Source organism: Indicator indicator, chromosome 11 (assembly GCF_027791375.1).
Source record: "Indicator indicator isolate 239-I01 chromosome 11, UM_Iind_1.1, whole genome shotgun sequence".
Classification (NCBI taxonomy): Eukaryota; Metazoa; Chordata; class Aves; order Piciformes; family Indicatoridae; genus Indicator; species Indicator indicator.
In genome coordinates this window covers 21,553,986-21,565,036 of record NC_072020.1, presented here as the reverse complement: position 1 = coordinate 21,565,036, position 11,051 = coordinate 21,553,986, and the positions used below count along the sequence as shown (strand labels likewise).

Sequence of the window (11,051 nt, the reverse complement as noted above, 5' to 3'; positions counted from 1 at the left end):
ATGGAGGTTTTTGTTGTTGTTTTTTTTTTTTAATCATAAATTTGAGTATCTCCCATTTATTTTCAGCGTATCTAAAGCCAGAAATTCTTTCTTTTACATTTTCCAAATGCAAGCTGTGTGAACAAAAGCACAGCCACAGTTTTGCTACAGGAGTTAAAAATGCTCAGTGCTAAGCTGTGCTGTTTTCCAGCTAGCACATGATGCAGAAAAATGACTAAAACAGGCATAAAACCAGGCTGCTACTCAGAAACTGCCTGGTAATTATGTAATTAGTTGAAACTATTTTGTTACTAGCCTGTCCATCACACACATGAAACAGAATTCACTGAAATTGCAATAATGCAGTGAAATTGCTCTATTTAACAAGAGCCAGAGGAAAATAGAATGCTTAGGCACACAGGTTAACAAAATTGGTCTAGAATTGCATAAAGCAATCTGAAATGAGGCCCAAAAGAGGAGATTCAGAATGGGGGGAAAGGGTTGCATACAGTAAGAGTTGCCATGGTTCTGCTCTGATGGGATGAAGGGCACCTTGTGCCAAACTGAAGATCTGGCAGTGATTCTTAGCACATTAAACAGACTACAACTCTCTTCACTGAATATTCTTGCATGATTTGCAGCCTGTTCCAGGTGAACCTGCTTTAGCAGGAGTTGGACCAGATGAGCTCCAACCCCTACCGTTCTGCAGTTCTGTGACATTCAATACTGGACAGTACTGGAAAGTACCTGTGTACAACATCTATCTTGTTACCTGCTTGCACTAAAGTTCTCTGCAGGCCAGCAGAAATTCTCCCAAGAGCAGTCTGACTTTTGCCCACGATGTCAAAAAGATGTGTAAAATGCAGTATAATGAATGTTTTCTGAAGGAAGGACTGGTATCAGAGGAAATACCACAGATCTTGGCAAGGACTCAGTTTCCTATAGCTGTACCCTTGTTGGCTGTGATTTAAAAAAAAAAATGTGTCTCAAATGACACGCTCCTTCTTTTTTATGAACATTATTTGCATCTGCTTAAAGCTGAGAACTGAAAGTAAGTTGCCATTTCCATCCACCAAAAGCAAACCTGGGAAGAAGAATCAGTGTAAAACCTCAAGAAAATCAGTATAAAAGCTTCATCTACTTGACAGCTTAGCTATAGCCATTCCATTGCTTGCTCTAATAGGAAAATCCAAAGTTTAAATTCTCAGTAAAACATAACATCTGGGTGCACAGCCAAAACCAAATATAGAGATGAGAAAGTGTTGCTCATGATTGAAGATGTTTACATGTTATGGTATAAAAAGATCAGATAGCAACACTGGCTCGTTTTACTCAGCCACAGCTCAGTTTAACAAGCAAAGGATCTTTTATGCATAAACCACACAACTCTTGCTACGTTCTTGCTAGAGCCACTTACAGGAGAAGAGAAAGCACAAATGGTAAAATCTGCATCTAAGTGACTTAAAAAGAACCAGTCCTCACCTTTCCACATGCCCTCTACAGAGACAGAATATCAAAAACTCACTCCCTACAAAATTACCAGTCATTTTTTAGTGAAATCTGAGTATCTGCATGTTTCAGTTAGCTGTAATAAATAAGGGAGGTAACCTGTTCTGTGACTGGCTTTGCACAGGAAGACACAGCTGTCTCCAAAAACTTCATGCTGTTAACTGGCATTTTCTGTCCTCCAGTGAGTTGGAAAGAAAGAGAAGACAAGGAATACTGACAGCTCCTTAGATAAATATAGGGTTAGGGTGCTGGAAACTGTGGAAATGATAATTTGGGGGCGTGGGTTGTCATCAATAATACATTCCAAGGCTCTTCTACTTTAAAGTAACTACTAGAAAATTCATTTTCAAACTCACTTAAAACATTACAGAGATGTTAATTATATTCCTCAAAAACAAAAGCAAACCCAAGGAGAACCCGTGTAGCCAGTAGATGGTGCTAAATTCAAGCAGGAGTTCTAAAATATGCCACCACATTCTGTGTGCCATCAAAGTCCTGCTGACTTCAGTCATTTCTGAACAGGGAACTGCTTGGATTAGCATTTGTTCTGGCCTGCTCAGAAACACCAATTGCAAGTGTCTCTCACTGACTGCTCCCAGTCTCATTCTCCTAACAATGCCAATATCTCTTTTGGCTTCTAATCACCATTATTGCCACTTCTGACTTCATTAGCAGAAGTCAGTCTTTCCAGGAACATTTTCTTTGCATTTACATACTTCTGCTCATTTACTATGAAATCCTGGGTCTGAAGCAATTAATTTTTTTTCCATTCACTTCCCTGCAACCAGTATGTCAGCAAAGGTATCCAAATTAATTCCTGAGTTTCTGAATTATGGCATAGTTATTGTAGTGAAATGTGACACACACACACCAAATTTCATCATCACAAAGCCTACTGCAGAACCATGGATAAAATAATTGTATTGCATATGTGAAACCCACATTTTTCACTAGCATGACTCAAACACCCAGTGTATCATAGAATCATAGAATGGTCTAGGCTGGAAGAGACTTTAATCTAATCCAACTTCCCTGTCATAGGCAGGGACACCTCTCAACTAGACCAGGTTACTCATGTCACCATCCAACCTGGCCTTGAACATCTTCAGGGAGGAGGCATTCACAGCCTCTCTGGACAGTCCATTCCAGAGTCTTGCCACCCTCATAGTGAAGAATTTCTTTCTAAGATCCAATCTAATCCTATTCTCCTTCAATTGAAATTCATCACAGCAAAGGCACAAAACATATACACTCCTCTTACTGCATCCCCTGCCCCTGGCAACCAAACCTGCACACCACCTGTCTGTAGCAGGTTTCATCAAAACCAAAGGCAACACCCTCCAAAGCAAGGGCGAAGACTTCTCAACACTGTGAGGCAGCAACTGCCTCTAACAGAAAAATAGGAATCTCATGAACTAAACCATTATCCTTCATTTGCCCTTTGTATGCCTGGGTTTTCTTTTAGAGAGGGTTGGTAACCAGAGAGCTCTGTTTGCTTTGCTTCTTGTCAATGCTCTGTGGCTTGTAATCCATGGAGAAACATCTCCATCTAAGTCACTCAGCCTATGAAACCTGCATGTTCTGGTAGCATAAAATGCTATTCCATCAAATGGATTAAAACAATGCACAGGCAAATGGCTTAAATAATGCACAGTTAAAAATGCTCCCACCAAAAATCCAGTTTCACCCAGAAGCCAATGAAAATCAATCTCTCAAAAAACTGATTCAACTTGCATGTTTGGGCAAAACTTTCCCTAACTGCAGCCTTCAAGAAACAGCACAAGTAAGACATGGAAGAGTGAACCTAGGAGTCTTGGTCCAACAACATGCAGCCCATTCAAAAGGCTGCAAATCCTAGATAAGGCCAAACTGGAACACAACAAGAAGACAAGCCTCAGCATCCTCCCCACAGGTGATTTGTGACAGACATGGCTTTTCCTCATTGCCAGTCTGTGGCGTCCCATTATATTGCTCCTGTAACAACAAACTCTTGAACAGGAATGAATCATCAATGTCTGCATCTCCAGAAGGGAGATAAACACATTTCCCTATCTGGGAACAAGGCAAAGAAATAATTGGAAGTTGAGAGATGATCAGATAATGTGATTGTAGAAGATGTCAAGATAAGGACTCTAAAAGATCAAGGATTAAGCTTTTAGAAAATAGAAGTGGAACTGTCTGAACTGTGCTTTGGGGTTTTTTTAAACACTGCTTAACTGATCAAGATCCAAACTGATTTGAGAGGCAGGGGCAGCAGGAAGCATACACAAAGAGATAACCAAGATTTTCGTAAGATGATTTATAGTTGTTCCAGAAAGATGCAAGCTCTGCAAGTTTCCTCTTGCAACTGTGCAATCTTATTGCAGGTAAATAATAGTTGCACTAACATCCACTTCTGATACCTGAATTAAAGACACATCATTAATATAATGCAATAATTCTATTCAAAGGTGGATAAAAATGAATAGAAGAGCAAAGATCTATTCTCAAGTACTTTATTTGAAGAGTGTATTTTATTTCAAGGTCAGATGTATAACCAAGACATAATACTCCTGCTTACAAAGAAAGAATGGAAGAAAACATGTGCCACACACTACACACACTTGGACGCTTGTTTAAGCATCAGCTCTGTTACAATCTGTTCTTCCACACAGAAAAGCATTTATACTGAAGACAAAAAGCTATCCAAAATCAATCAGCTACCACATTTGTTTTAAGGTCCCCCCCACCTCCTGCTGCAGGCTTCATCCCTGTATGAAGAGTTAGATGACGAAAATGCAGCTTATCTTTGCTGAAGTTGCTTCATTCCTTCCTTTTCTTTGTGCACTGCAGACCAGAGTATGGCACTCGACACCTACACACGTTTGGAGCTATGCATTTTCCTCCACGTTGACAAGGTAGTTTACATACAGCTGAAATGAGACACCAGACACACAGTATGTCTTCAGCACAACACAGCATCATTTTTCTTCTTTGTCTTACTGTGCTAGCTGAATTGTTCCCTGGTGACTGTGCTGCAACAGTATAAATAAAAGCATAATGGAAGAACTGAAAAGCAATGCCTCTCAATTTATGGCATGGTGGCCTTCACTGGAATACAGCCACAGTACTTCTGGTCTCATTCATGCTCTATTCCCCTTTTAAAATACCATCATTTCTATTGTTCTTTAAGACACAGGCTATTGCTGAGATGGATGCCTCCACAAAATGAGGGAACAATAAAAATTCCTGCTGAAACTTACTGAAGTTCGTGGATCCTGACCCATAAGGAAACAGTTGCCACACACTAGCTGTTGCTCCCCACAAGAAGGGCAGAGGAGGACTGAGCAGGCACAGCTTTAGTTGTCCCCTAGCTACACAGCAGCTCAGTTAACAAGCCAGGGGCTGCTATGTGCTCATGAGCATCTGCACCAACAGAAGTCAGACTGGACACGGATCTAGTGAGTTCCAAGACATGGAGAACCTGAATGCTTCTACCATTCTACCTCTACTGCTGGTGCAGGGAATGGAGCTAAGCATCTTGTAAGTTCTCTGCACCTCCCATACCTACCTTTGAATATCACTCTCTATCTCAATACATCAGTCTATACAAAAGATATGTGCTTTGCTTGTCAAATGGGAATGGTAAGCATTATTTGTTAATGGTTGATGACTACACAGATTACAGAAGAGCTAACACTAGCTAATTTGGATTCTCACCACCACACAAAAATTTCAAATGCTGAAGGCTTTGAGGGCTTGATCCAAAGAGCTTGCACCCCTGACAGCTCATTTAACCATTGCTTTCCAACTGGCTTACTCTCAGAGAGCAAACACTGTGAGTTTCCTTTTTACACTCTCAGGACAACTGCCTTTAGCATCAGGACAGTGATGCTATGAGCATACAAGGCCGTTCCTGAAGAAAGTTTAAAGGTTTTGTAATCGTCACCTGCTTTTGTCAACCAAAATTTGGGAAAACGGTTGTCTAGCAAGAGTGTCAGTCAGTACTAATCCTGATTACAGATTACTCATTTAAGAGCACATGGAGTTCATTCTGCCAACTTACTCTCAAAATGAGAAGCAAGTTTCAATTTTCCACATCCTTAAATTTAAGGAAGATTCTAACCCACATGAGTAACAACAGTGTTTCTGTAAAGGTCATTTCCAGGTCTTTATATTGGGATCTTGCTTTACAGAAAATATTTCAGACATACCAAGTAATGAATCTGGGGACACCCAAAATCTGAATCTGAAGTTACTTGAGGTGGTCTTTCCAACCAAACTTAAAAGCCATCTACTCTTTATGCACACCTGTAAGATCCCCAGTATGCTGAAGCAGCTCTCATTTACTATTCTTAAGACACGTTTCTAGCAGTTTTGTTAGGCACTGGAGGTTTGAGCACTATATTGGTAAATGAAACAAGTAGAGAAAAGGATAAACGAAGGATGTCAGAAGTCATTTACCTAAGTGACATGCTCCACCCACCCATCCAGCTGGACAGCTACAAATTCCAGGAGCCACACAAGCTCCATTATTCCGACAACCTTGAGGACAAATTGCTAGAAGAAAAGAATGGGTAAGTCAGCAGGATTTATAAAACTGATATAAAAGAATTCTGACAGAATGAAAGATTCAGGATGATACAAATCAAAATGGCAAAACACATTTTCTTCCAGGCCAGATACTCAACTGGTATAACTCTAAAGGCATTTCCAGGACGATGGAAATAGAAGAAAATATTTATGGAGTCTGTAAGAATTTTGGTTTAAATGTTAACAGATGTATATACACTGTAATGCAAAGTAATTTGACAGTATTTTACCTGAGTATGTACCGATAATAAAGGTCCTTCATTTCTGTAGCAATGCAATGAATTTCCATAGTTATTAGCCTCTTAATACTTTTTAATCGTTTTTGTTACTGCAGTTATATTTTTAATCAGTAAAGATATTTTCATGAATGGAGATACCCACCTTCTTGGCATCTTGATCCTGTCCATCCAGAAGCACAAAGGCACTTCACAACTCCATTGACAGAGATGCATTCCCCACCATTTTGACAGCCTCCTTCACAGCTCACTGCAGAACAGCACACACAGCAATTTTCAGAAGCAGCTTCAAAGAACTATCTTTAAACATCTGGTCTGCCATCATCTATTTGCTTTATCATGTTTCCGAAGGCTAAATTTTCAACTCTTGAGAGCAAGGCAAAGATCTATAAGGAGTGAGGGTGACAACCATGTCTGCAAATGCCAACACCAAATGCAGTTAAAATTAAGCATGTGCTTCAAAGCTTGTTGAGCATTTAGCCTGAGAGTACCAACCAGCACGCATGGTTACTGCTGTGGCACAGCTCTTGTCCAACCAACAGTTAGCAGCTACACCACAGTAACTACTACCATGTGTTCTTATCCATCTTGCCAAATCACAGCTGTGAACCAGTGACCTGTGATGAAGGATTCCCATATTTTCTTACCTGACAGGACCTATACACAACACAAGCAAGAGAAGAAGGGGAGATATTACTTGGATAAATTAACTGTCAAGGGTTAGGGCTGGCCCAGCCACTAAACAAGTGACAGATGCTCTCTATTAACCCCTTTTCCTTCCCAAAAGGGAACGAGAGAGAGAGACCTATGGATTGGAAAATAGGAAGGCAGTGGATGTGGTCTACCTTGACTTCAGCAAGGCTTTCAACACTGTCTCCCACAGCATCCTCACAGAAGCATGGATTGCAGATACCACCCAAAAGTTTCAACCACTTAACACAGAAGTATGTATCTATAGAAGTCAGCTCACTAAATTATTCAGAAATGGCCTATTACAGAGCTAACAGAATATTGATGGAATATATACAAGGTGTTTTCCAAGGGACAAAAGTCTCCCAGATTCTTACAACACATTTCAGTACATACAGTCCATCCTAACCTCCTGCAAGCAAGCCGATGCTCTAGGCCTTGCATTTTTTGACAGTGAGGTCAGAGGTCCAAGCAATTAAGGTCATTATTTCTAAGTACATCAGATCTTGGGCTTGAGGAGTCCCAAATTAATTTTGTCTGTTTTCAAACTCCTTGTCTTTCCAAGTTATCATTTTATAGGGACTTACCCTTATGACAGTATCTACCCCCATAGCCAGGTGGACATCTGCATTTTCCAGGTCTGAGGCACTCCCCACCATTTTTGCATTTTGGATAACATGTTGCTGTAAGACAGAGAAGAAACAAAGCTTGGATAAATATTGGTGATCTGCATTGTTCTAGCCTCTGAGCACTCAGTTTGTCTACACATTTCCTCTGACAGATTCATCCTGTGATCCTGCATTACTGGTCATGTGAGGCAGCTTTTCTGCAAAGGAGCATTCCACCATTTGGAGCTTTTAAACACTCAAAACTAAGGATGTTTTTGGATGCTAGACAGGACAGGCAGAAGAAAGAGCCACATTAAAAGGGAACAAAGCAACACAGATGGTCTGCCAAAGAAGCTTTTGATAATTGAAGTCAAGAAATGACAGGTGTGAAAAAAAGTAATAAGAAGATTTCATAAAAAAATGATGCAACTTCAGAGGCATCTTCAGATCCTTAAGATGAAATACCAACTTTCATTCTTTAGTGGATTCCTACACACCTCTCCAGAAAAAACACCTCATACCTCTTCTCTAAAACATATCCAGAAGTAAGTCAGCACTTCCTTTTCCTCTACCCTCTTTTTCTGCCTCATCTGGCCTCTGAGAGACCTTTCTGAAATGTACAATGTTTGTTTAGAAATCACTTGAGATAAATCTTAACTTATAACTGTAATTATCTGATGGGAGAAAAGCACCTACGACCATCACACATTCTGCAGCTTTTTCATTGCTGACAGGTTGGATATGGCACAAACAAAAATCTTCATTTTGCAAAACTCTGGGTAAATTCAGATTGAAACTAAATTATTTATCACATAGACCTCCTTGCTACTCATGAATCATTCCCTAATCAGCCCTGGTGTCTGAGAAAACGTTTGCTTATACACAGATTTTAGAACTCTATGTGTTTCAGAGAGCCTCAGCTGAACTAACTGGAGGTGCAAGATGAGTTCTCTACACCACACTGCTTCATCTTTTGACTAGGTGGGTAAGTCTGAAACAGAAGGAAGAAATAGGGAAAGATGAGCAGTAACACCACATCTTGCATACCTACAACACTCTGAAACAACTCTGAAAGAAAGAGGATTTTTCACAATAGTATCTGCAGAATGAGGATTTCCATGCAAATAAAGGACCCTAATGAAAGAACCATTCAGCGCTCAGCACTGCATAACTGTTTTACCAGATACTTTCAGCTGACTGGACATGCCATACGAGAGCTCTCAATTTAAGAAAATTCTATTTCTGTATTATTCACATAGTTTTCAGTTCAGTTTTCTTGACAGAACAAGGAATGAAGCTTCATTCATCCAAATTTTTTTTCTATGTTGACGGCCTTATCGAAGCAGTCAGTGGTTCTCTTAACAATTCCAGACAGGTCACCACCTCTCCAGTTCAAAAGCAGATCTGCATCTCCAACAATCTTTCACATCTCCTATACCCAAAAATGTCTAGGATTCAATAGCTGCTCAGAACAGTGCATACTACAGTTATTCATCCCCACTATGCTGCACATTAGCTATACACCATTTGTCACCACCTGATAGCCTTAGCTTCTAAATAAAACAACATGTCATGAATGTTTAGAGTGCCCAATGAAATTTTCAGCATCCCATTCCAGAGTTTAAAAAAAATAATTACGTTTTAAATGAAGGGCATTGAGAACTAGGAATAAATATTGTACAAATCATATCACCGCTTCTCACAGGATAACGTGTGAAGCAAAAGAACTCCTGATGCCAAGTGGGTTTTAGCAATTAATAGACTCAATGCTCTGCCATTAAACTTCTGAAGAAAGAAATTAGAAATCAGGCATGTTGCATTAAACAGGTTTTAAAACAAAACTCTTCTTTCCAGTGTTTACTTTTGCATATCGGATGACATTTCCAAAAATACTTTGCCTCTTTATGGAAATTGTCAAGAACAGAGTTCAGCCCCCCTAGCTTTATGCCTCCTAGTGTCGAAAGGGGACGTACAGATGACTCTGTGGGGCAGGTAACATCTAGGAAGTAAACCGAAGTCTTTTTACAAGTACCACAAAGTCTAAATAAACAAGAGATCCAGAAAATACCCTACTTTCTACACACTTTTTTGATCTCTTTGTTAATATTGTTCTCAGAAATCATATCTAGAAATACCACTTTAACTTCACTGAAGATTAGAAAGCAATCGAGCCTCTAAAAGTACCTTTCCTTATTCAGGCAAGTACTTGAACATGCACAGTGAAAATGATCAAAGGATGCTGATGCAAATGCCTGTCCAGTAAGTAGACATCTACCCAATGTTCACATGGCTAAAAGCTATCTTCTGACAACATTGCCTTTTCAGATGGCCTACTCACCTACATGAGTCTTCACAAAGGATCTAGCTCTGGTTGTGCTCTGTCAGTTTGCTGTTATTGCCTCACCTCAGCCAAACCCAGGTATTTTTCTCTCTTTTTCCACCACACATTTGCAAATGTCTTTGCCGGCATCTAACCACCAACCTCTCACACAAGATCCAAACCCAACCTTTTCAGACCTTCCTGGAGAGATTGCTCACACGAAGGCTGGTGTCTCGGAGAGCCAACACCGTGCTTGTGCCCAGCTCTGGTCAGGCCGAGATGCCTCCCTAGGGAAGCACCACAAAGAGGAGGTGCCCGCAGCCTCGGGCAGGGGATGGACGGCCGGGCACCCCGCTGCTGGGCTCTCCGGGCGGGACTTTTCTCACTTTTCCCGGCGGAACGGCCTCTCTCCGCCCTCCATCGGCCCGCAGACGGTCCCCGCCCCAAGAACCCCACCGCCACCCCTTCCCGCGGAGCGAGGTCGGAGGGTTACCGTGCTGGCAGAGCTCGCCCTCGTAGCCCTTGGAGCAGAGGCAGGTGCTATTGCCGAGGCAGAGCCCGCCGTGCTGGCAGCGCGGGCTGCAGGCCGCCGCCGTACCCCGGCCGAAGGGCAGAGCCGCCCCGAGGGAGGGCAGGGCGCCAGCGCCGCGCCACAGTCCCCATAGCGCCAGCCACAGCAGCAGACGGAGCAGCCCCTCGCCGTCCTGCCGCGACATGGCCCGGGCGCCTCTGGCTCGGGCAGCTCGCCGCCGTCCGCTGCCCTCCACGCAGACGCCTCCTCTCTGCTCACTGCCCTTTCACACCCCGCTCTTTAATGTCCCGTCGCCTTTTGCCCTCTCGGGTCCTTTCCACTCCCTCCTCCTCACCCCCACTGAGGCGCCGGCCCCTGCGCCCCCGCCTCCCTCTCCCCGGCGCCATGACACGGTGGGTGAAAGCCCCACCCGGCATTCGGTGACAGCCGGCGGCTTACCCGGCCGGGGGCGACTGCGGTGGCTGAAATAAACCGGGACTGGGGGCGTCTACAGGCGGAGGACCAGGTACCAGGGAGTCATTCGTCAAAGCTACACTGTACGTAGGTCACGCCTGCAGGCCCTTCCACCTGTTTCCAGGATGGCACAGCTCTTGCCGTCTGACTGA

General features: G+C 42.4%; 1 protein-coding gene across 1 annotated transcript; it reads right to left on the bottom strand.

Annotated features, from left to right (window-relative positions):
* Window positions 1–4,290: 4,290 nt before the first annotated feature.
* Window positions 4,291–10,630, bottom strand: LOC128969848 (von Willebrand factor D and EGF domain-containing protein-like). The gene is made up of 5 exons (XM_054384819.1): window positions 10,408–10,630; window positions 7,574–7,669; window positions 6,442–6,546; window positions 5,932–6,027; window positions 4,291–4,400 (listed from the first exon to the last, which is right to left on the bottom strand). Exons 1-5 carry the CDS (start codon window positions 10,628–10,630, stop codon window positions 4,291–4,293), a joined length of 630 nt encoding a protein of 209 aa, XP_054240794.1.
* Between the last annotated feature and the right edge of the window lie 421 nt (window positions 10,631–11,051).

Excerpts from the sequence above, each read along its gene's own strand:
- LOC128969848 (XM_054384819.1), bottom strand. The coding sequence starts at position 10,630 with ATGTCGCGGCAGGACGGCGAGGGGCTGCTCCGTCTGCTGCTGTGGCTG. Across the intron at positions 6,547-7,573 it reads GGGTAGATACTGTCATAAGG|TGAGCTGTGAAGGAGGCTGT; the intron begins GTAAGTCCCTAT and ends GCTGTTCTGCAG. Across the intron at positions 4,401-5,931 it reads GGGTGGAGCATGTCACTTAG|CTGTATGTAAACTACCTTGT; the intron begins GTAAATGACTTC and ends GTCTCATTTCAG.